Here is a 25,718-nt window from a genome sequence, read left to right as displayed (position 1 = left end):
TACAGTGATCCACAATTTTTAAAGGTTTAGCTCCATCACGACTTCACTTTCACTTTTCACTTTCATGGATTGGAGATGGAAATGGCAACCCACTCCAGTATTCTTGCCTGGAGAATCCCAGGGATGGGAGAGCCTGGTGGGCTGCTGTCTATGGGGTCGCACAGAGTCGGACACGACTGAAGAGACTTAGCAGCAGCAGCATAGTTATTATAAACTACTGGCTGTATTCCCTGTGTTGTGTAATATGTCCTTGTAGCTTACTTTATACCTAGTAGTTTATACCTCTTACTCCCTAAGCCTATATTGGACCCCACCCACTCCCCTGTGCCCACTGACAACCACTAGTTTGTTCTCTGTATCTGTGAGTCTGCTGCTTTTTTGTGAAAGAAACACTTTAGCATAGCATACAGGGTCATTTGTAAGTTGGCCCCAACCTAACTCTCTGATTTTATTTGCTTTTGAACTGTGGTGTTGGAGAAGACTCTTGAGAGTCCCTTGGACTGCAAGGAGATCCACCCAGTCCATCCTAAAGGAAATCAGTCCTGAATATTCATTGGAAGGATTGATGCTGAAGCTGAAACTCCAATACTTTGGTCATCTGATGTGAAGGACTGACTCATTGGAAAAGACCCTGATGCTGGGAAAGATTGAAGGCGGGAGGAGAAGGGGACAACAGAGGATGAGATGGTTGGAAGACATCACTGACTTGATGGACATGAGCTTGAGTAAGCTCTGGGAGTTGCAGGGATGAATAGGGAAGCGTGATGTGCTTCAGTCCATGGGGTTGCAAAGAGTCAGACACTACTGAGCGACTGAACTGAACTGAACTTTCTGTTCATTCTCTGTATACAAGAATAAAAACATGACCAGGAGATAAAAACACTGATATTTCAGGAAATGGTTACTTCTGGAAGAGGAGAGAATACTGGGGAGGGGAACCCTTGGGATTTCAACTATATCTGAGGTAACTTTTTTAAAAACGGTGATATTAATGAAAATATTAAATAAAGATCTGAAGCAAAGCTACAGCAAAGCATTAAGATTTGATAAAGCAAAGTGGTGAGTAATAAAAAAGCTTTTTCTGTCATTCACAATACTTTTGTCTTTGTTTAAGACAAACTACAATTTGGCCCACTGCCCATTTTTTAAGACTTAGAGCTAAGAATGGTTTTACATTATTGAAAGGCTGTTTAAAAAAGAAAAAACAAAAACAAGACTATATGACAGAAACTTGTGACCTGCAAAGACTATAGTATTAACTATTTGGCCCTGTATAGAAAACATTTGCCAACTTCTGATTTTAAATATTTTGTAAAAAGAAAAGATTAAAAAAAAGAAAAGGTAAGGAGGCAACTGAGTCAAGGAAGGATGGGTTTGTTTTCTTACCTTAAGTATCTTCCTGACACATTTTATATTGCTTGTTTCTTTAAATTAGCTTTTCATGAATTATTTTTTCAACTTTTATAAAGAAGTCTCATCAAAGTAATAAGAATTCTAACTATGTATGGCAGTAGATAGTAACAAGACTTAACTAGGATTATATCCATGTATATAAATACCAGGTTATTGTATACCTGCAACTAATATGTCAATTATACCTCAATTAAAAAAAATGATGTACCTCTGTGGGAAAAAATAAATGTCATCAAATTTATTCCATGAGGTTGGAACTCATAGAAAATGAGTTCTATGAGGAACTCATTTAAAAGACCTATGGGAGAATCCTTTAATATGATTTTGATTTCAGTCAGTCCATACTTTGTCAAAAAACTGGGGAGCTCACTTAGAGCCCAGAGGGCCATTTTTATGTAGCTGTACTTGCACTGGTGACCCACTTATGAGCTGTCAGCCGGGCACACAGGAGAGATGCTGCATGGGATCTATTCTTGGCTTCAGGTTCACATTTTCTGCTTTCTGCAGTCTACCTCTTCTAGAAGAATTTGTTTCCCTCTGCTCCCCGCCACAGATGATAATGGGGCAAGAGGGCTAAATAAATTTCAAAACACTATTACAGTAAGAGTTTCTGGCCATAGTAGTTGTGAAACATTGGAATATGTCATTAGAGAAGGTAGACTTTTTTTTTTTAATGGGGAAAACAATACATTTAAATATTTTGGTACACCGCAGATCACAAGAACTGTTAGATCTTATGTTATTATCATTTTGGTTACTATACAGGTATTTTCTTTATAAAATAGTAAGCACATCAGTCTTGCCTATGTACATGAAAGGATTTTTAAAAATTTTTCTAATTAATTGACATAGTTTCTCCCCTTCAGCATTGACCCATGTTAACAAAGAGTATTACCAACTGTGAATCAAGGAATGAAGAGACTCAAGAGAGATTTCACAGTAACGCTCAGTGGACAACTGAGGATCTTTTAGACCTAAATTATTTAATACTTTAAATATGTACTGTTTTAAACTTTAGCATCACTGGTAACTAAAAATGTGTACAGGAGAACAACAGCCACAAAAAAATATGAGGTAAAAATTATTCATCTGATCATAATATGCATTTTTTCCTGTTCTAATGAAAATATTAATGTGAAAATAATAACTTGTTTTTTAACTGGGCCATATATATGCCGTCTCTAATATCCATTTGTCTTTTTAAAATTTATTATATTAAAGATATACAAAATGGCATGACAAAATAATGGTGATTCATTACCAGATTAAATATTACTGAGACCCTGTGTATTCTTCCTCAGTTCTCTCTCTCTTCCTTCTTCCATGGATTAATCACTGTTCTGAACACTGTACCTGATGTATCCATGTATTTATTCACACTTTTTATACAATACAAATACCCCAAATAATTCCTATCATTATTTTACAACTAGTTTGTTGACTTTGCTTCATGTCTGAATTCATACATGTTGACACATATAGTGTATTCACATGGTAGAGACAGAGCTCACCAAATATTCTATGTGCTCCCATATGATTCTTAGACTTCAGGTTGGAATCACTGGGCTGTGAGCAGACGGGAATTATGTCAAGAGTGGGGCAAGGTGGCTAAAAGCTCCATTTCTTTCTTAGCCTTCTTCAGTGAACTCCTAAGCCACATCTTCCAGATGGGGCAATGGGGCAGCTGTAGGAACATGGAACATCCATCAGTCTGGGTCCCTGTGCGAGGTGGAGCAGAGCCTCTTACCAACTGTGTTGGACATGTAAAACGAATAAGAATAATCCTATTGGGCTAAGACACATATACATACTTACAAATGGGCAGATAACTTCCTTTCTGGTATTATTCAAAAGCAATGCTATCAGTAGCAGGGTAAATTCAAAGCTTTCTGAAAATACTTCTACCTTGGAACTTTAGACTGACATCCATTCTCACTTGCATGACGAAGGATATTTCATATACTCTAATCTTTACCTTCTTTGAAGATCTGCTGCACTAACAAAACTTTCAGAGATGTGCTTATATGTTCACATACTTTTTCTGGTATGTTAGTTTTGTTTCCCCAATTAGATTTTAAGTTCTACACAGGCTTGTAGTCCACAAAGGCATGCAGTGAAGAGTGGCTTACTGGTTGAGGATGATGAAACTAATATTAAATAACTCTTTGTGTAAGGCACCTTGCTTGTGCTTCACCTGACTTATCTTGATCATTATTACTCCCATTACAGATGAGGATATTAAGACCAAGTAAGTTTCCTTTGGTCACAGAGCTAGGAAGAAGATAAAGGGTGTCAGGAAGGAAATTGAAAGCAATCTGCTTAACTCTATAAAGACTTTGCTTTTTAGCTTTTTCCACTGAACTCAGTGAGACCATGCCTACTGTAGGGTAGGAGCTTTAGTGGAACATAAAACGACTGACAAAATTTTTTTGTTTCTAAATTTTGCAAACATTAGTACATTTCTTTGGAGACTTCTTGGGACTGAAGATTGTTAGGTCTTACCTTGATCACCTCTGGGGTCTGCTGAATCAAAACCACTGAGGTAGTATCTTTGACTTTATCACCAACAGGACTTCTGCAGACTGATAAATTGGCCTGGGAGGAAGTTGTCAAGGTTTCTTGTAGAATCTGCATCATCTCTTTTTCTTGTGATAGGCTCCCTCTGCCTGATTTGCATTCAACCAATTCTTGAGCAAAATCTTCAATGCTTTCTAGAATCCGCAGTAAGAGGGCTCGATCCTCTTCCTCTATTTTGTGTCCATTGGTTTCAATAATCCTTGTTAGACAGGAAGGTGACACTTTTTCCGTGGGTGAGGAGACTTTAGATTTAGGCTCAAGATCTGGGAGCTGATCAATCAACTGACTCTGACTATTTAGAGAGTTAGAGCTTTTACCTTTAGCAAGTGGCTCTCTTAGAGAGGTCTCCATCTTTTGTGAGAAAGATTCCAAGTCCATTAACAATTTATCTATCTCTTCCTGACTGTTAGAATTCATAAAATCTCTGTGGTTTTCCTCTTCAACTTTAGGAACTTTAGATTTAAGATCTTCCTCAGGCAGACTAACAACTGATTTCTCAAATATCTTACCAATTTCATTTTGCATTGAGGCAGGACATTTTTTAAGATGAGTACCATGGTCTGATAATTCTGCTCTATCTTCATTTACCTTTATCAACTCCTGAGAGGGTCCATTTTCTGTCTTCTGTTCATGATATAATGCTTTCTTTCCATCTGACTCTTCTTCAATATATAGGGTTTCCATGAGATTACCAGAAGAAACATTTTCTAAAGGATTTACAGTTAGTGGCTGTGATTGAAGCTGGACATCTTTTAGAGTTCTGGGATCACTTATCTCTAAATTATATAAGGAATTTGTAGAGTTATTTGGAATGGGTTTTATAGTGTCTGTTTTTCTAGAACTGTGCTGGTCATCTTGCAATTCTATAGTTTGAAACTGTCCAGAGTCAAGGGCTGAGAGCTGGACAACATCTTCATACTTGGGGGGCTGTTCAGTGCCAAATACTGGGGAAAAGGGAGTCAGCTGTAAATTAGGCATATTACTGACCAGTTCTGTTAAATCTATAGCCTCATTATTCCCAGATTGCATGAACTCAAATGGTAGCTTTTTCAGGTAGGATGCTAACCTGGTCATTACATTCATATAGACAGTTTCAGAGCTAGAAATTGCATCATTACCATTTCCTTCATTGATGCTACTCCCTGTCTTTTTCTTTATACACTGTTTTATGATGTCTGTGCATTTTTTCAAATCCTCGGAGCATTTTAGCAAGATGTCTAAGCACATCTTTATATCTGTACCAGAAGAAAAATTATCTATTTTATGTTTTTCTAAAATCTGAGTAACCAGGTCTTCTTCAGAGAAGTTGTGAAGAAACACTGAAGTCAGGTTTGTATCGAGTGAGTTTCTACGGGATAAAGATTTTTCCTCAACTGAGGAACTCCGGAGTAAACCAAAGGATGGAGAGTTCCCATCATGGTTATAATGGCCACAGAGCAAGTCAAAATCAACTGACCTCCTGTTGAATGAGTCAGATTTAACTTTCCTTCCCTTTTTGTAAGCGGCATGGTTAGAGTTTTTGAGTTTTTCAAGGGAAAATTCTTTTATTTTCCCACTGGCAAAACTGATTGCTTCTCCTGCAATGTCCTTTAAATTACAGGTACTCTGAAATGTAGATCCTTTCCTGACCTTGGGTATGCCCGTGAGGGCTTGATGGGGATAGTCACCTTCAGCTGAGGAAAACCCATTTTCATGGGGTAGAAACAGAGAGTCCAGATCTGTATCTTTGAACTGAGACACAGGGATGTGTAAGAGGTCTGCACAAACACTATGATGTATCACAATGCAGTCAACTCCATGTGTGAAGGTGTGGCAGGTTCCAGTGCAATAATGTATCGCTTGCTCAAAACGCCGGTCTATCACCACACTGCTGTAGTGGTTCACAGTACTAACCACAAGTCTGTAAGTTGCTGCCATAATATCAAATCCACTGAGTGGTAGGATGTAGAATTTTCCAGAACTTGTTTCAAGTAAATTCTCCTAAATGACACTCAGCTAAAAATATATTTGACTGACAATGTTCAGTGGTTTCTTGCAAATATAATGACCTTTCCCGCAAAGGGAAATCATCAAAATTTGAGGTTTGGTAACTGTCAGATACAGTAGCTGTTGCACATGCGTGCTTGTATCAGTCTAATAATTTAATAATTGTGCTTGCTTTCTAGTTTCATTTAGTAATATCATAATACTATAGGATTATTTTTAGGAATAAATTTTAAGAAGAATAAAGAATATTCTCTTTTAGTTCTTCAGCAGTTCTATGATGCAGACATTTATGGTCATAAATGTACTGTCATAAATCTCAGTTGGTAGTATAGAAGTACTGTGATAACTGAGTCCTCCAAAGGCTTAAATGATCCATTTTTTTGTGAATGACAGGAAAACCTATAATGAAAAAAGAAAATAATTTAAAGGAAATACAGTCTCTTAATACTGACAGAATCTTTTATTTCCTCTTCTTTTGTATCCCACACGCAGTTAATTATCTTTTTCTTTGCCACATCACTGATGGCTTATTTTTGATTCAAGCCTTTGTTTCATTACACCCTACACTCCTTATTACCTAAAGTAGTATTACCAGCTTTCCTGGGGACTTGGTGATAAAGAATCTGCTTGATAATGCAGGAGATGCAGGTTTGATTTCTGAGTTGGGAAGATCCCCTGGAGGAGGAAATGGCAACCCACACCAGAATTCTTACCTGGAAAATCCCAAGAACAGAGGAGCCTGGTGGGCTACAGTCCATGGGGTCACAAAACAGTCAGATATGACTTAGTAACTTAACTACAGTAACAGTATTACCTCAACTCTGCCTTGTTACAGCTGCCTCTCAGTTGGCATTTCTAATCCCGCCCTCCTTGCTTCCTAACATGACACTGACTAGCTTAGACATAGAGAGCTTTCTCACCTCTTACAGATCAAGAATTCACACTACTGATCCCTAACATGCATCATGGCAGGCCTAGCTTTTTTGACTCATTTTCAACAACTATTCCCATCCACACATAACCTTATTTTCTGTTACTGTCCTGCATCAACAGGACAGGTTGATGTTGCTTCCATCAACCTAGGTTTCTTAAAGACGGCTGACACACAGTGCTTGCTCTTCACTGTACAATGTCCTCGACACTTGGAAATTATTCCCTTACCTTCATCTCTTTTCTTACTCTTTCTGAGAGAGAAAAACAACCTTTATTACTGATCTTGATCTCATCCTCTCAGACCCTGCCACATGCAGATCTCCCTCTCTTGTCATCAATGGATAGAATTTAATCATTCTCTTTTTTTTTAAAGGGCATTTAAATCATGTTGTAAGTTGCTGTCCAAAAAGGTTCAATCCAGTGCTGCCCAGTAGTCCTATCATTACTGAAAGTGGGGAGGCGGGTACTGAATTCTCCAAATATTATTGTTGAGCTTTCTATTTCTCCCTTAATTTATTTTGCTTTCTGTATTTTAATATTCTGTTGTTAGATACACATGTTTCTAACTGTTATATCTGCCAGATGGAGGGACACAAACTATCATAAATATATGTATATGTATAACTGACTCACTTTGCTGTATAGCAGAAACACAGCACTATAAACCAATTATCCTCTAATAAAATTAATTTAAAATAATAAAAAGAGAAAAAACATTAAAAAACAAAACAAAATAAAAAGGTTCAGTCAATGTTCTGACTTAATCAATAAATACTGAGTGCTTACTGTGTGACAGGCACCTGCCAAGTGCTAGAGATAGAGCAGTGAATAAAGTCCCTGTCCTGAATGAACTGACGATCTAGCTGGAAAAAGAAAAACAACATGTAAGTAAACCTAACTTAGATGGTGATATGTTCAATAGAGAAAGATGAAGCACAGCAAGGGTTTAGAAAGGATGAGAAGGTGCTGTGTTACAAAGGGCAGTCAGGGAAGACCTCACTGATATCTGAACAGAGATCTGAAAGAAGAGAGGGAGCAGGTTGAGGAGGTATTTGGGGTTAAATCATCTCGGGCAGAATAACCAAAAGTAAAAAGGCTCTGCGGTATGAGCATGCTTGACTTACTAAAAGAATGACAAGGAGGCTAAAGTGACTGGAGTAGAGAAAGCAAGGTGGTAGGCAGTGTGGGAGAAGAGGCCAGAAAGGAAAGGTGGGAGTCTAAATCATGCAGAGCCTGCAGACTATTATGATGAATTTGGCTTTACTGTGAGTGAGCTGGGAAACAACTGATGTCTACTGAGCAGAGGAATGACATGATCAGACTTACGTTTTTAAATTGGTAATTTTGGCTTCTGTGTTCAGAGGAGACTGCAGAGGAGCAAGACAGGAAATAAGGAAACAAGGTAGGAGCTATATCAGTAAATGAGGTAAGAAGGCTGGGGGGCCTGAACCAGGAGAGGCAAAGTGAAAGTGAAAGTCACTCAGTCGTGTCTGACTCTTGGCAATCCCATGGCCTATACAGTCCATGGACTTCTCCAGGACAGAATACTGGAGTGGGTAGCCTTCCCCTCCTCCAGGGGATCTTAAACGCTGAATATATTTAAAAGGTAGAGCCAATATGACTTGCTGAATAAGAGTGTACAATACTACTGCATCAAGAAAGGCGGACTAAGACAAGGACAGGTAGGAGATGACGACAGCAGAGAAAGACAGCATCAGTTTAACAGTACCAAGAATTGCACTGGTATTTTAACAATAAAAACAGTTACCCATTTAATAATGAGAAACAGAACTTGACTGTTTTCATTTTTATTTCTTCAATCCCAGAAAATTCCGTTTATTTTGCTTATTTGTTATATTTCTTTTTTGGTAAAGTTTCTATTCAAATCTTTTGCTTATTTCTGTATTTGAGACAGTGAAATAAGATATGGTTAATAGTTAATACAATTAATTCATGAAAAACCCTTTGTTTTGTTGAATTCTTATACTGTTTAGGATATATTTCTTGGCTCTTTAGATTCAATGATTATTACTCTTTTATTATGCCAATCCTATACTATCATAATTACTATTGTCTTATTAAGTTTTATTATCTGACTTTTTCCCTCATATTTTGAATTATGATTCCTTTTTATGTTCCAACATTCTTTGATGGTCTTCCAGATGAATTTCTGCATTGTCAGGTTTTAAGAAAACTATGATAGGAATTTGATTATAATTACAGTAAACTTATGAATTATTTTGAAGGAACACTGATATCACTATAATATTCAGATTTTCCTTCCACAAACATATAAATCATAATTCCAACACTCCTTTCTTTCTTTCTTTCTTTGTGGTTTTCCTTCAGTGTTTCGCCCCCATTCTTCTTTTCCTGCAGTGTCTCAACTTTATTGCTATGTGAATGGATCTTGAGCCATTGTTTTGTCCTCTACTGCCTTGCCTTCAAATCCAAGATGGTGGCTCATATAAAACTGTAAAGCTGAATATCATGCAGGTTGGCTGAAGCTCAAGTATAAAGAAGATCCATAGTAAAGCGAGTGAGTCAAAGTCACTCAATCGTGTCCGACTCTTTGTGACCCCATGGACTATAATTTGTGACCCCATGGGATTCTCTAGGCCAGAATACTGGAGTGGGTAGCTTTTCCCTTCTCCACAGGATCTTCCCAACCCAGGGATCGAACCCAGGTCTCTCACATTGCAGGCAGATTCTTTACCAGCTGAGCCACAAGGGAGTACCTACCCAATAATTCTTAAGTGAAAATACAAAAGTGCCTAAGAGGAATAAGTGTTATGGGGCAAAAGACTAGAATGTAGCAATGGAAGGAAATACATTTTTAAAAGATGTACATCCAGGAGACAGGGAAGAAATAGCACCAAACACAAAAAACTATGCACCTTTTCAGAAAACCATGATTTTGAAGAGTTTTTGGGTAAGGATAAAAGAGAAGGAAAATCAAAGGACACTATCAAGAAAGTATATTAGGATAATTGTATAAGAGCTAATAAGACTATATCATTTTTGTTTGTTTTGGCCATGCTATATGGCATGTGGGATCTTAGTTCCCCGACCAGGGATAGAACTTGTGCCCCCCTGCAGTGGAAGCATGGAGTCCTAATCATTGGATCTCCAGGGAAGTCCCAGGACTATATCTTAATATGGGTGATAAAACTGGCCCTGAAGCAAAATACAGAACTGTTAGACAATTTAAATATCCAGATTAAATTGTATATTTAAATATTAAATTTAAACTATTACAACAGTTGTCAGATAAATTCCTAAAGTGACATAAGACTTTTATTTCTCTGAAATTTGAGAAACTAAAGAGAAATCTTTCTCTAGGTTTGAAAATGAGCAAAACAACCAGTTAATAAGGTAATATGACAGAAAATACAACAAGTATTGTTGTGAGGTTAGAATTTGAAGTAATCAAGGGAGAGAATACTGCCAGAGTCAGACATATGCTTTTAGCCAGTGCTGCCTAGAAAAACTTTCTGTGTTGATGGAAACATTCCATGTCTGCCATGATATGGCTGCATCTGCCACATGTGGCTATTGAGCACTTTAAACGCGGCTACTGTAACTGAAGCACTGAATTTTAATTTTATTTAGTTAAACATTTTAAAATTTGAAATTATTTTAGACTCACAGAAAAGTTACAAAAATAATATACGGAGTTCCTGTGTGCCCTTCCCCCAGTTTCCTCCAATGGTAACATCCTATATCACCACACCACAAGGATCAAAAGCAGGAAGCCGACAATTAACAGACCTTATTTAGATTTCACCAGTTTTATATGACTCACTCCTTCCTTTTCTTTTCTTTCTACCTTCCTTTTACAGAATGTACCACCACAATCAGGATCCAGAACTACCCCTTCGCTCTTCAGAACCCCTCACACCACTCTTTTGTAGTCATACAGTAAACTGTCCTGCATCATTGTGATTCTGTCATTTCAAGAACATTCATGCAAGGCACACAGTGTTTAAGCTTTTGATATTGGTTTCTCTCACTGAACTCAATGATTTTGAGAGTCATTCACTTTACTGAACATTTCAACAATTCATCCCTTTTTATTGCTGAGTCTATTGACTGTATGGATATACCACAATTTGTTTGCCCATTCACCTGTTTAAGGATATTTATGTTGTTTACAGTTTGGGTTATTACAAATAAAGCTGCTGTTTTTGTATAAACATGGTTTTCATTCCTCTATGGTAAATAACCACATTTACAAGTCTGATTGTTAGGTTGAATGTTAAGCATATTTTTAAAAGAAACTGCCAAACTATTTACCAGAGTGGCTACACCATTTTACATTCCCACCAGTAATGTATGAGAGAGATGGCTGATTCCACATCCTCTTCAACATTTGTGACTGCCAGTATTTTCTACTTTAGCCATTCTAATAGTGTACTGTATTATCTCAATGGAGCTTTAACCTACATCACCCTTCTAGCTAATGATGTTGAACATCTTATCCTGTTCTACTGATCAGCCCCATATGTCCCTAGAGAAGTAGTGTTTAAATATTTTGTCTATTCTTATTAATTCCAATAATTTCTTTGAAACCCATATGTGGTTAGAGGCCACCATATTATGCAGTAGAGTCCCAGTTAGTAGGAAGGCGGCTTTCAGAAATTCTGAGACTTTAAAAGAAAATATGAAGAAAAAAAAGAGAAGATATAACAAAAATGAAGACTGACAGGTTTTAAAAATGAAATCTGATGACCCTGTCATAAGTAATCTTACTGAGAAAAAGTGGCGGGAGGAAGAGCTAAAGAACTAATTAAAAATTTAGGTCTTTGAGTTTAAATTTTGAAGGGACATGAATATCACAGAGAGGGAACATAAAACTAAATCCCAAGGGATGGGACCAATTTCAATAAGAAGTTTACAGTGTAAAATAATTTTTTTTTTAAGGTAAAATAAATGAAGATTATTCTCCTGGTATTTGGTTCAGATTCTGTGGGTATCAAATTCTGCCTTTTTGTTTAGATCATGACTCAACTGATGCCCAGTTGTACCTCTGGAATCCTAGACATGGAATCTAATCCAATTATTCTTAATCAGAGATACAATCTAACTCAGAACTATGATGCTATCTTATGTCTCTCAGTAAAAGCCAGTCTGCATGGGTTTGAATCCGAAGCCTGCCACCAACAGCTATGTGGCCTTACAGAAGTTGGTTAACTTTTATCAGCCTGTTTCACCTGCAAAACAGAGATAAAAATAGTAACCATCTCATGAGGATTAAGTGAATATGTTGAATGCTTAGAACAATGCCTAAGACACCGGAAATACTCAATAACTGTTAGCTGTTACTGGTATAATTCACTTATCCAGCATTTTCTACTCTGAGCCAGATGGTGGGATGATGCTGAGTAATTCTTGGTGATGGCCCTCAGCACACTCACTGTTTAATCAGGGCAACAGGGAGGCAAGTACAGCATGGATCAGGAGCACAAAGGTGGGGGTTCTCTTTTCCATATTGCTCTCATAGTAAATACATGTTATCAGAAAAGTTAGAAAAACAGTGTAATTACTCATATCACAATTCAGAAATAACCATTGTTAATATTTTTATGAATGAACATCATGAAATTTTGTGTAAGTATGCTTTACAAAAAAGTTATTTTCTTAGGATATATTCCAAGGTGTAAAATGCTAAGCCAAAAGGAGTGTGTGTATATGCCTATTATTTTTAATGGCTCTAGAAACATACTCTGCTCTCCAGAAAAATGGCAAATTTATATTTCCAATATCAGTGTAGGAGTAGGCCCATCTTTCCATGTTCCAATTTGATAAGATGAAGAAATGAAGTGCATATTTCAATCTGTACCTAAACATCTATTTAGCTAGTAGACATTTTGTGTTCATTCACAAATCCTTTCTTCAAGCCCTTTTGTCCATTTTAAAAGAGAGTATCTAAATCAGACCTCAAAGTCAGGAACGGCTTCCCCAAATAAGGGATGTATGTACCCATTCTTGAGTTCTAAATTCTAACTAATGAGAATTAGATAAGAAGGAGAGGGAGAATACTCTAGAGGGAAACATACATGTGAAGGCTCAGAGGCCTAACATGGCACGGTGAGTTCAGAACAATGATAGTTCCAGCTGATTTCACTGGGGGTGAGGTGGGATGGGGAGGGTACAGACAGGCAAGAGGGGAGGCAACCAGAGAGGAGCAGGAACTGGGCCACAGACTTTCTTGTGTGCTAACCTCAGCAGTCTGAACTTTATTATGAAAACTATGGGAAAAGAAACAAAGACTTTTAAGCTGGGAAGTAACATGGTAAAGTTTATGTTTGAGAAAGACATTCCAGCAGTTGAGTGAAAGTGTGGAAATCAATTAGAAGGCTAATGTAATAATCCATGTAATAAGTGCTAAGACTCTAAACCAAGTAGGTGGCAGAAGTTAATAAACAGGAAGGCACTGATTAAATAGTCAGTGAGAAAGAATTCACAGAAGAGGAGGAGGAGGAGAGAGTAAAAAGGGAGGAATCTTGGGTTTCTGATTTAGGTACTTGGAGGACTAATGTTATCACTTCCAACATGTTTTTTGTTTTTGTTTCATGGGAGGTGGTCATAGAAAACATGAAGGGTTTTATTCTGAATGTGTTGTTTGAAGAGGTAACACACATGGATCATCCAAGTGGTGATGAGTGGATGAAATGTGAATGTAAAAACCTTCAGGTCAGCAGCAAGATCTGGGTGGGAGAGGCAGCTCTGAGAGGTCACTCAGAGTGTGTGCACATAAGTGAGAAGGGCTCTGGGCTGAGGACCATAGACATTTCTGGGTTAAAGAGAAGAACAGAATTCTTAGGAGGGATCCCAAGAAACAACTCTCAAGGATGTTGAAGGAGAAACTTTCAAAATGGACATCATTAGTGATTTGGTGCTGCCGAGAGATCAAGGAAAAACAAAAATTACCCACTGGATTTGCCAGTGTGAAGGTCACTGGTAACCTCAGTAAGTGAGATTTCAAAAACCAACAAACCCCAAAGACTATGGCATAGTTCCAAAGACTATGTACGCACAAGAGGTATGTATAATTAAAAATACCTGTCAATAGAAGTCCAAAAGAACTAAGTAAAAAGAGTCCTAAATGATAAGAAAGCATTGTATTCTAGTTTGAGATTTTTCTTTCTAAATGGCACATGAAACGAGTGTTTTACAATGTTCAATTTGATGTAATATCAGTCTAAACATGTTATATCAGGGGTAGAAAGCAGAGAGGGAGGGAAATTAAGAGATGATATTTTGAATATTTACATTTATTCCTCTTCAGGTCTTTTTGCGCATTGCCTGCCCACTTCCCCCAAGCCTTTCATCTTTTCTGTTCCTTCATCTCCACAATGGGCCAGAGTCTGTTTTCCCAATTTCTGTCTAAGTGGTTCATATGCACTCTAAGTGGTTCAGCGTTCACTCAACAATCCCTATTACTTCCATGTTAATTGGTGTATGACTATGTTAACAAGTACTCTCCAGTGGCTCCTGGTATTCCTTCAGTGCAAACATCCCAATGAAGTGGATTTCTTGTGAAACAGAGGCAGCCAACAAGAAAAGTTAGGAGGGAGAACTGGATTTTGAAGGATGAGAGCCTTAGCAGGTGAAGATGGGATTTAACTGGTGGGGAAGATCCCCTAGAGAAGGAAATGGCAACCTACTCCAATATTCTTGCCTGGAAAATCCCATTGAGCCTGGCAGGCTATAGTCCATGGGGTCTCAAGGAGTCAGACACAACTGAGCACACACATGCATATAAGCAAAAAGGAATTCAACAAAGGTACAGAGATACAGCAGATATTCTACTGTATAATTAAGAGAGAGCTTTGTGTGTTTGGAGAAGTAGCAGGACTTTGGTATTGGTAAGGCTGAAAATGTACAGTACGGATTTTACAGTTTTAAGGTCTCCTTCAAACATTAAGAACAAAAATAGGAATGTAAACTCGATCTTCAAAGAACCTAAGAGACGTCAGTAACCCCAAATCACTGTATATGAAGACAGAAAACTGCAGCGGGATAGTAAGTGACTTAGCAGAGTAGAGGAGAAAGGGATACTAATGACAAACACACCAACTCCCCCTGCACAACCCCAGAAGGCCCAGGTTAGGAGGTACCAAAAATCACAGAAAATGGGCTAGGGTAGAGGACAGACCACAAGGGGAGTGCTTATAAGTTTGAAAGGAATAGAGTTCTCCCGACCCTTACTCCACAAACTCAGAAAATCATCCCTCCTTTTCTGCTAAGACAGGAATCCTATTTGTTGGTGAAAAAACCTGAACCAGAAAAACACCAACCTCAGGCCATCACACATAAAAAGGGTGGTAAAGGACTAAAAGTTGAGTAAAGGTCTACTTTCTGAATAAGCCCACCAGCCTCCTTATCCCAGCTCAAGTCCAGGTCAGTCACCAAAACCAGGTTTATTATCTCCAGCTCCCAGCCCCCACTATTAAAGAATTCTTCTTCTGGAGATTAGAAAGCCCATCTGATCACATGATCACCTTACAGAGAAGCCCACTAATTGACAAAAGAATTCTATTCCTTTCAAACTTTCAAACACTCCCCGTCTTCACTAATTGACAAATGCTACTCCAAAACAGATCTTCCTCTCAGCTCTCTGAGTGCCTGCTAAGTCGCTTCAGTCATGTCTGACTCTTTGCAACCCTATGGACCGTAGCCTGCCAGGCTCCTCTGTCCATGGGATTCTCCAGGCAGTACTGGAGTGGGTTGCCACGCCCTCCTCCAGGGGATTTTCACAACCCAAGCATCAAACTCGCACCTCTTACACCTCCTGCATTGACAGGTGGGTTCTTTACCACTAGCTCTACCTGGGAAGCCACTCAGCTCTTAGAGTCTCACTTTTATTTTAAATCAGCTTTACCGATGTATAATTCGCAGAGTAAAAATGTTCATTTTAGATGAATAGTTCAAGGAAATTTAGCAAGAACCACTGTTCTAGAAGAGAGGGAAAATTTACATTGCCCTAAAACTATTTCTGTGCCTCTCCCAATCAATTGTGCCCCTGCAATATTTGACAACTGCTCATCTGAGTCCTATCACCATAGATGCGTTCTGCCAGTTCTCGACCTTCACATGACTGAAGATGTGTATATACGAGATGTACACACATTTTCAGTCTGGATTCCTTCATTTTGCATAATGGCTTTGAGATTCATCCATGTTATTGCATGCATCAATAGAATATACCTTTTTACTGCTTAGCAGATATCCTACTATATAATTAAATACACCCAAATTCATCTTATCTATTCAGTTAATGGACATCTGGGTTGTTTCTAGTTTGGACTATTATGAATTAAAACTGCTAAGAACTTTCAAGTAAAAGTCTTTTTTGTCAATAAGCATTCATTTCTTTTGGGTAACTAACAATGGAATTAATGAGTCATGAGAAGTGTACATTATATAAAAACCTGTAAAATAGTTTTTCAAAGTGGTTCTGCCATTTTATGGTCCCATCAGCAACACTCTAGAGCTCTAGTTGCCCTACAACCTTTTGGATACTTATCAGTTTCCTTAATTTTAGCCATTTTAGCAGGTGTGAAGTGGTATCCCACTGTGGTTTTAATTTGCATTTCCCTGATGACTAATGATGTTGAGCAATTTTTATATGCTTTTCTAAAAATTGGGGTATAGTTGCTTTATAATGTGCTAGTTTCTGCTCTACAACAAAGTGTCAAATGCTTATTATTAGCAATTCATATACAATTCTTTTTTTGGTTAAGTTTCTATTCAAATCTTTTGGGTTGCTTTTGACTACTGAGTTCTAAAAGCTCATTTACATATTTTAGATGTAGATATTGTCTCTTGGTCTGTGGCTTTCCTATCCAGTTTCTGAGCAGTAGCTTTTGAAGAATAGGAGATTTTAATTCCAATTTTAATTCTAATAATTTTATTAATCCAATTAATCAAAGTATCTTGTGTAGTTAATAAATTTGTATCCTGTCTTAAAATTTCTGTCTATCTTAAGGTCATAGATGCCTTAAGGTTTTTAGGGGTTTCAAGTGTCTCTGATCTATTTTGAAATAATTTTCATGTATGGAATGAGGCTGAATTTCAACATTATCCTGCATCACTTGTTCAAAAGACTAACCTGTCCCTACTGAACTGTGTTGGAGCCTCTGTTGAAAAGCAAATCACCATACATATAGACTTATTTCTGGATTCTCTATTCTTTTGTCTTTGTATATACCAATACTATTCTGTTTTAATTATTGTAGCTTTATAGTAAGCCTTAAGATAATAATGTAAATGCACCATTTCTTCTTTTTCAGAATTGTTTCGGCTATTCTAGGTCCTCTGCACTTCCATAGTGATACTGGAATCACTGTGCCTATTTTCACAAAGAAATATGCAGGGGTATTGACTGGAATTTCATTTAATCTAAATCATTGGTGACAATGGAGACCTTAACAATATCAAGTCTTCAATCATTATAATCCATGAACATAAATGTATCTCTCCATGTATTTACATGCTCTTTCATTTCTCTAAGCAATGTCTATAGGCCTTTCATTAAATTTACTTCCAAATATTTCACGTTTTATGATGCTAATACAAATGGTAGTTATACTAATTTCATTTTCCACCGTGTTTGTTGTTGGTATAGAAAAATACAGCTGATTTATGTATATTGATCTTATCACTTGCCACTGGGCTAAATTCATTTATTAAAGGATTTGGGGGAGGGTAAATTCCTTGGGATTTTTCATATAGACTATCGTATTGTCTGATACTAGAGAGTTTTACTTTTTCCCTTTCCAATATTTACTGCCTTACTGACCATTGCACTGGTTAGAATCTTCAGAACAATACTGACTAGAAATATGAGTTCAGAAATCCTTGCCTTGTATCTGATCTTAGGGAAAAGTACTCAGTCTTTCACCATGATGAGAGCTGCAGATTTTTTAGTAGATATCCTTTATCAGATTGAGAAAGTTCTATTTCTAGTTTGTTGAGATTTTTAAAAAATCTCATGAGGTGGTTTAGTTCTGTTAAATATCTATTCTGAACCTGTTGAGATGGTCACATAATTTTTACCCTTTATTTAGCTAATGTGATGGAAGGGGGGTGAGAAAACTGAAATTCAGCTTCAGGCATGGGCTGTTTTCGTAGGGCATCCCGAAGAGATACTTCCCATTCAGATGAATATACATGGCAGTAAAGAGACAGGAGTTGAAAATAAAAACTTGGGAGTAAGTGTCAGATAAAGGTTTTAAAGTCACAAGAGTGTACAAGACTGATCTGCACAGAATGAGAAATAAGACAAAGACAAAACTCTGAGGAAGGCTGATATGTATAGGGTGAAGAGAAGGATGCAAGGAAGGAGACAGAGACTGCATTTTCAAAAGGCAGGAAGAGAACCAGCCAAATGTGACATGGAAGTCAAGGGAGCAAAGTGCTACATTCTTCCAACATTCTCAATTCTGAAGAGTTTGTGTACCAATAAACATTAAAACTATACTTTTGTTTTGTACATGTTTCTCCCTAATTTCATGTAGAAATTTGAGGAGTTAATAAAACCTTAAACAGCATACATATAATGATGGAAAATAGAGAATGATGTTACACAATTTTTTATGTTGCTATTTGTGTGTTCTATTTCAGGAAACACCTGGAGCAGAGAGTATGAGGTAAAGAACTTCCACCACTTATCTCAGCTGATGAAAGGGTTCAAGAAGAAAATGATCTGCATAAATCATAGACGCAAGGGACGACTGTTTGAATATCCGTGTTATTTAAATAGGACATTCTGGAGACTAGATAAGGAAAAATTGTAGAAAAATGCTTAAAACTTTTTTTTTTTTTAAAACACAGTACATAAGGTGTGATGATTCAGAAGGAATGAGTCATTTAGAAATAATAAGATAGTCTGCCTGGAAAACACCGGCACTCTGTAGTGGATGACTCAGTATGGAAACTGATCCCAAGAGAACAATTTAGAGGGATACAAAAACATATACTACAGAGCTACTTGTAGGCTAAAAAAAGGAGACCTGGAATATTTTATCTGTTGTGTTCACTTCAAAAATTGTTGAGAAAATAAGAAATCTCATAGAAGGCAATATTTTTCTGATGCTCAAAGAAACTATATATATGAACATGAAAGAACAATGTTCTAGGTTTAACGCTGATGTCTTTACTTTTAAGAGCATCTCAGCAGCAGGCCTAATTTGAGCATACAGGATCTAGGAAGTGCTTAAAGACTTACTTTTTTCTTTACTCCAGTGGAGGAGGAGGAAATGTGGCTGAGGGAAAAAGCACCAGGTGGGCAGGCAGGAGTTCCTCGTCCAGCTTCTACTTCTGCACTGACAAGCTCAGTAAGACGGTCAAGTCAATGCCCTCACTGGGATTCGCCTTCTCCTCTGGAAAAACAGGACAAGTGATGGTTCTGGGGTCTAGGGAACACAAGAAAAGCAAAACATTCTTTCTTGCCTTGAATTACAAAAAAGCAATATTTTACCTAAAAACTACTCTGTATTTTTTTGATAGGGGAAGCACAATGAACTGGGTATTAATTTTTTAAAAATATTTATTTATTAGGCTGTGCCGGTGTTTAGCTGAGGCACACAAGAGGTTTAGTTGTGGCATGTGAACTCTTAGTTGTAGCATGTGGGACCTAGTTCCCTGACTAGGGATCAAACCTGGGCCCCCTGCATTAGGAGTACGGAGTCTCAGCCACCGGACCACCACGGAAGTCCCTGAACTGGCTATTAATTTTTAATGCATGTCATTTGCAAAACTACCGATTTCTGAGTATTGGCTCTAAGTGGCAAATCATGAAGTTAAACTTTGTGCATGTGAGCACGCTCACTCACTCAGTCCTGTCTGACTCTTCGCAATCCCATGGACTGTAACCTACCAGGCTCCTCTGCTCACGTGATTTGCCAGACAAGAATACTGGAGTGGGTTGCCATTTCCTTCTCCAGGGAATCTTCCTGACCCAGGGATCCAAATGGAGTTTCCTGCATCTCTTGCATTGGCAGGTGGACTCTTTACCTTTGAGCTACCTGGGAAGTCTGGTGGTTAAACTTTGACCATTGTATAATTAAAAAATTCTCTATAATACATTCCAAAACATCAACAATAGCTATCTCCATTGCTGCTAGTACTTTAAGTTACTCTGATTCATACATTTCCCTTTTCTAAGGCTTTTCTTATTTTGGAGCAGATCATATAAAGATAAAATCACATTCTGTAGATGAAAATCATTTGGATGATGTAGAAGAACATATATACAACCCAGTTTAATAAACATTTGATGCTACTACAAGCCAGGTACTCTTCAAGACAAGTAAACTACAAATCCTATAATTTTGCCTCAAGCGAGCTTACAGTGTAAGTAGGCAGAGAAAAGAATATTTTTTATATCAAGGAAGGCACCCCAGAGAGCAGGACTGCCAAGCCCAGTTTGGAATGGAGCAGAAGCAGTGGCTGCTGAAAGAAATGGAAGATGCCTTGTGGATAAAGAGGGCCAGGCAGGAGGTGGCCTGGGAGATATGAGGAGCTCCTGGGAGTTTGGTGTTATTTCAATGTCAAGTGTGAAGAGAGGCTTCTAGGTGCTACCACTAAAGGGGTGGGGAAGAGGCAACAGCATCAGAGACTCCCGAGCGGCTTCAGTGGGGGTGGGGGGACTCAGTCAGGTTTACACTGTGGGCGTATCACGGTGTAGCACTGCGGAGGACAGAGCTGGGGAAGCAAGACCAACGCCAGGCAGAGCAGGTAGAAGGGCTCTGCACAGAGATTTCAGAAGAGAATCAGTGAGGCTGTAAATGAAGGCAGCTCAAAGGCTTATGTGACTACCTGTGATCACAAATCTATGAGCACAATCTGAATGTAAGTTATCTTTATTTCTTTTTAAAAATTTCTTTCTTTCTTTTTGGTGCTGGGTCTCTGTTGCTGCGTGGACTTTTTCTAGGTGTGGGGAGCAGGGGCTACTCACTGTTGTGGCTTCTCTTGCTGTGGAGCCTCCCATGGGCTCAGCAGTTGTGGCTCCCGGGCTCTAGAGCACAGGCTCAAAAGCTGTGGTGCACAGGCTTAGTTGCTCCACAGCATGTGGGATCTTTCCCGATTAGGGATTGAACCTGGCCTCCTGCACTGGCAGGCAGATTCTTTACCACTGAGTCACAGGGAAGTCCATAAGTTATCTTTAAATCCTGTTCTTTTCCGTATCCCTGTGCAAGTACAAATTCTGGCCAAAGCTGACAACAGATCCTACATTCAGTTTTATTAGGTAATTATGGATCTTTAAAAAGAAAAAAGGACTATTTGTTAATGTATACTAAGTACCTGAAATGTTTAGGGTATCACAGAAAACAAGCAAAACTCCTGACTGTAGGAACTTCCAAAATAAATGAGGCAAAGAAGAATAAATCAATCCATTCAACTGGGGTATACAGGGGTATACTGGGGGGCACTTCTGGGCCTTGATGGAAATCACATTCTCGTGACAGTTCCTTTTAGAACATAATTTTTACATCCATCTTTCTTTTTCTGACAAGTTTATTGAGGTACAAGTGATCAGAGAAGCTCTCCAGAGGCAAGTGGACAATTCTAGGTGATGACCAGGAACCTGAGTAAAATAAATAGAAGCCTGAGTCAGGGGGAAACTTGCTTGAATGGGACGATAACAGACCAGGGAAAAATCCCCAAAGATGGCATGGATGGCAGTAGCTGAGGAGGAGTCTGAAACTGCTTTGAACGTAGCTTGGATTTGACAGATTGAAGTTATAACTGCTTATTTCTTAAACAACAGTTTTAATCTTTGTAAAAGTAATGACTGAGATATAAGACATGACTGCTGGGAAAAAAAAAGAGAAAGAGAAAATACAAAGAGGAAAATAAAGATCACACCCAGAGACAGTATCAATATGAAGATTTTTCCCCTTTTTGACTTTCAACACACACATAAACATACACATAAATAGACATGTGGAATTTTACAAATATTTATCAATTTTTAAAACAAAAGTGAGACAATTATAGTTTATCATCTGCCGTTTCCACTTAAGACAGGAAAACACCTTTTCATGAAAATTAAAATCATGGCATACATCCTAGATACAATCTGTGGACATACCAAATTTACTTGTTCAGCTCTTTACTAAGGCACATTAAAGCTCTATGATAAAGGTGCATAAAGGAAGCAAGCAGCAAGCAAATAATAAAACTGACTTCAGCTGTGACAGTATTTTCAATATTTTAAAGGTGGAAAGAGGTAAGACATGGAAGCTCATGAGATTTTAGTGTTCCAGACACAAGATGAATAATGTCTGATTCTGGAATTCTTTGTGGATGAAGAGTTTCCAACTGAAGCCGGAAAAAAAGGAAAAGACTGCAGCCCAACACACACTAAAAATGAAGTAATTTCAAATCTTCACATCTGCAGAACAGATAGAATGTCAAAGACAGCACCCAGACAACTAAAAGCAGTGGGTGGACTGCCAGGGAAAAACCAACTGCCATTCTGGTGACCATCCATAACCACGGCTTTCCCAGGAAGTGACACATTGCTCTAGCACAAAGCACGCCGAACCTCTCTCATAAGGCGAGAGGCCACCTTCAGACTTCATGGACCTTCTTCAGGCCTCGCTTCCTCCAGCGCTTGGCTGGGCTCTGTGAATTACAAACAGCTCGTCAGAGTTCCCTTGGAAGCTGCCAATACTAGCCATTTCCCACTGCAATTAGAATAGCTCTGCTGTTATCTGCTTTACTGGGTTGGCCAAAAAGTTCCTTCCATTTTAAAATAAAAATAAAAGACATATTTTTCATTTTCACCAAGCACTTCACTGAACAATGTATTCAATGTTTTGTTCCAGTATCTTCTGCCATTTTTCAGGCAACTTCATAATTCTATCTTCGCAAAACTTTTTCTCTTTTTGAGCAAAAAACTGTTCCAGGTGCTTTTTACAGTCTTTTAGGGAATTGAAATTTTTCCATTAAGAGAACTTTTTAAAGACTGAAATAAATGGAAATCTGAAGTTGGAATATCTGATGAATATGGTGGGTGAATCAGAATATCCCAGTCAAGCTGTAACAGTTTTTGCCTGGTTATCAAAGAAACATGCAGTCTTGCTTATCCCGATGAAAGATTATGAGCTTCTATTCACAAATTTTGGACACTTAGCATCAACTGCTGCTTTCAGTTGGTCTAACTGGGAGCAGTACCTGCTGGAATCAATCGTTTGGTTTTCTGGAAGGAGCTCATAAGAGAGGACTCCCTTCCAATCCCATCATATACACAACATCACCTTCGTTGGATAAAGACTGGCCTTTGGTGTGGTTGGTGGTGGTTCATTTCACTTGCCCCATGATCTCTTCTGTTCCACATTATTGTACGGTATTTACTTTTCATCACCTATCACAATTTGTCTTAAAAAACTGAATGTTTTGGTTATGTTTCAGTAGAGAATCACATGTGTAAATATGGTTAAGAAGTTCTTTTTCGCTTAACTTACGCGGAATCCAAACATCAGAGCAATTTAACATAACCAAGCTGGTGTAAATGACTAAGTTGGGTCCCTTAGTGTAGTGTTGATTGTTCTTAATTAATGTCTCAGTTTGATCACTATCAACTTCAACTGTTCTACTATAAAGCATCGTCCAGCAAAGAATCTCTAGCATGCAACTTTGCAAACCACTTTTGACATGTTCAGGCTTCCCTCATAGCTCAGTTGGTAAAGAATCCACCTGCAATGAGGAGACCCCACTTCAATTCCTGGGTTGGGAAGATCTGCTGGAGAAGGGATAGGCTACCAACTCCAGTATTCTTTGGCTTTCCTTGTGGCTCAGCTAGTAAAGAATCCACCTGCAATGCAGGAGACCTGGGTTCAATCCCTGGGTTGGGAAGATCTCCTGGAGAAGGGAAAGGCTACCCACTCCAGTATTCTGGCCTGGAGAATTCCATGGACTACATAGTCCATGGGGTCGCAAAGAGTCAGACATGAACAACTGAGTGACTTTCACTTTCACTTTTCACTTGACATGTTCAATCAGTCACAGCACCTTCTCTATACACTGCAAAAATCTTTCCTTACATTTCAGTTGTGTTTTTACTTTTCTTGAAATAATAAAGCATAATATGCTGAAATAACTGCTTCTTTTCTTCCATTTTCAATATTAAAATGGCTACACAAAAATTCACCTATTTTGGTGAGTTTTCTGAAAAATGAGCGCTGATACGACAGCTGTAACAATACAACCTAACAAAATTGTGTTGAATGAAGTTAAATACACTGAGCCCTACTAAAGCCATCTTACAGGAAAAAACTGAATGAACTCTTTGGCCAACCCAATATATATTGGATGGATCTCTAAAATATATTTTATTTGAAAAAATACAAATAGCTCAAAATTATTCTTAAAAATCATGTGATTAAAAAAATAACATTCACCATTCAGATTGTTAATCACAAAGGTACAAATATAAATTTATAATGAAGGGATCTGAAAGTCACCACCGTAACACCTTAGTTAAACTTAGAATCACTAACGGTGGGATATCAGATAATACGTAGCTCCCAACTGGATGCATTATGAAACCTGAATATCACGCATGGACTTTTCTTGCCAAGAATATTTAGCTTTAATCAAATTTTCAGATTTAACATTCATTTATAGGAAATATAGGCAATAGAGAAATAAGTTTTAAACCACCATAGGTAAACAGAGAAGTTCATGATATGGCTCATTCTCTAAGACAACTGGCCAGGTCTCTTCAATAAGTCAGTATCATGAGGGAAAAAGCACAAGTGTGGAGCTTGGTTGGAGGGAAGGGGCATGACAGAAAAAATATCAACTATAAAGGCTCTGAGGTGGGAACACATCTTCATATTTTAGCAAGGTGAGAATGCCAGTGTGACTAGACTTTGACTTTTACTGAATGAGATAGGAAGCTACTAAGGAATTTTAAGCAGAGAAATTACATGATCTGACTTACTTTTAAAACAAGATCATTTTAGTTGCTCTTATGGGAACAGACTACAGGGACGAGAGTAGAAGTAGGCAGCCCAAAAAAGGGTGCCAAATTTGCTTAGAATATTCCAGGCAAAAGATGATGTTGGCTTGAACCAAGTGACAGTAGAGGAAAGCTGAAAAGTCAGATTCTGGATATATTTTGAAACAAGAGCCAATGAGACACATGTGAGAGCTTTGTGGAAAAGAGAGAGGTCAAGGGTGAATCTAAGGGTTGCTTTTTTTTTTAAAACAGTTGTTTCTTTTCCTGAACAATTGGAAGAAGAAAACTGAGATAATTCAGACTGGGAAGACTGCAGGAAGAACCAATTCATTGGTGGGAGATGAATCAGTGGTGGCAAGGTGGTCAGTAACTCAATTTTGGCTGTTACTTTTGAGATGCCTACTAGACATTCAGATAAAGATGTGCAGAATGCTGTTAGAGAATTAAACCTAGACTTCTGGGGAGAGATTTAGGCTGGTATAAATTCGAGACTCATAGTTAAAGCCTTGAGACTAGATGAGATCACCAAGGGAGGGAATATAGAAAGAAAATACATACATATATATCCTATAATAAATCTTATTCTTTAAGATTCTACAGAAATCTATGTTTCTATATAGGAACGGAATAAGAAAGAAGCAACCAAGGCTAAGACTAGGTGCTGTTCAATAGAACTGTCTGAGATGATGAAATATTTTATATATCTGTGCCATTCATGTGGCTCTCAAATACCTGAAATATGGCTAATGCAACTGAATAGTTGAAAATTTAAATTAAGTAGCTACATGAGCTAATGGCTACAGTAGAGTAGTACCTACAGTACTTAGAG

At 38.0% G+C, this 25,718-nt stretch overlaps 1 protein-coding gene across 9 annotated transcripts in view; it reads right to left on the bottom strand.

The window, feature by feature from the left end:
- Positions 1 to 25,718, bottom strand: part of PPP2R3A (protein phosphatase 2 regulatory subunit B''alpha) — a 233,838-nt gene that overhangs the window by 165,583 nt on the left and 42,537 nt on the right. For 4 of the 9 annotated variants that reach the window (XM_086353737.1, XM_086354135.1, XM_086353994.1 and 1 more), the window contains exons 2-3: positions 19,145 to 19,298; positions 3,916 to 6,375 (exon numbers count right to left, since the gene is read on the bottom strand). In XM_086353737.1, the coding sequence (XP_086209863.1) occupies positions 3,916 to 5,907 (1,992 nt within the window). In that variant the 5' untranslated portion in view covers positions 5,908 to 6,375; positions 19,145 to 19,298. Of the gene's footprint in view, positions 1 to 3,915; positions 6,376 to 19,144; positions 19,332 to 25,718 lie in introns of all 9 variants that reach the window. The other 5 variants (XM_086353829.1, XM_086354208.1, XM_086354553.1 and 2 more) reach the window with 4 other exon arrangements.

This window comes from Bos grunniens, chromosome 1 (assembly GCF_055505025.1).
Source record: "Bos grunniens cultivar Pamir isolate PY7600 chromosome 1, Bosgru_T2T1.0, whole genome shotgun sequence".
Taxonomy (NCBI): Eukaryota; Metazoa; Chordata; class Mammalia; order Artiodactyla; family Bovidae; genus Bos; species Bos grunniens.
Note: the sequence above shows the minus strand (reverse complement) of the source record. Positions and strands in the feature narration are given on the sequence as shown.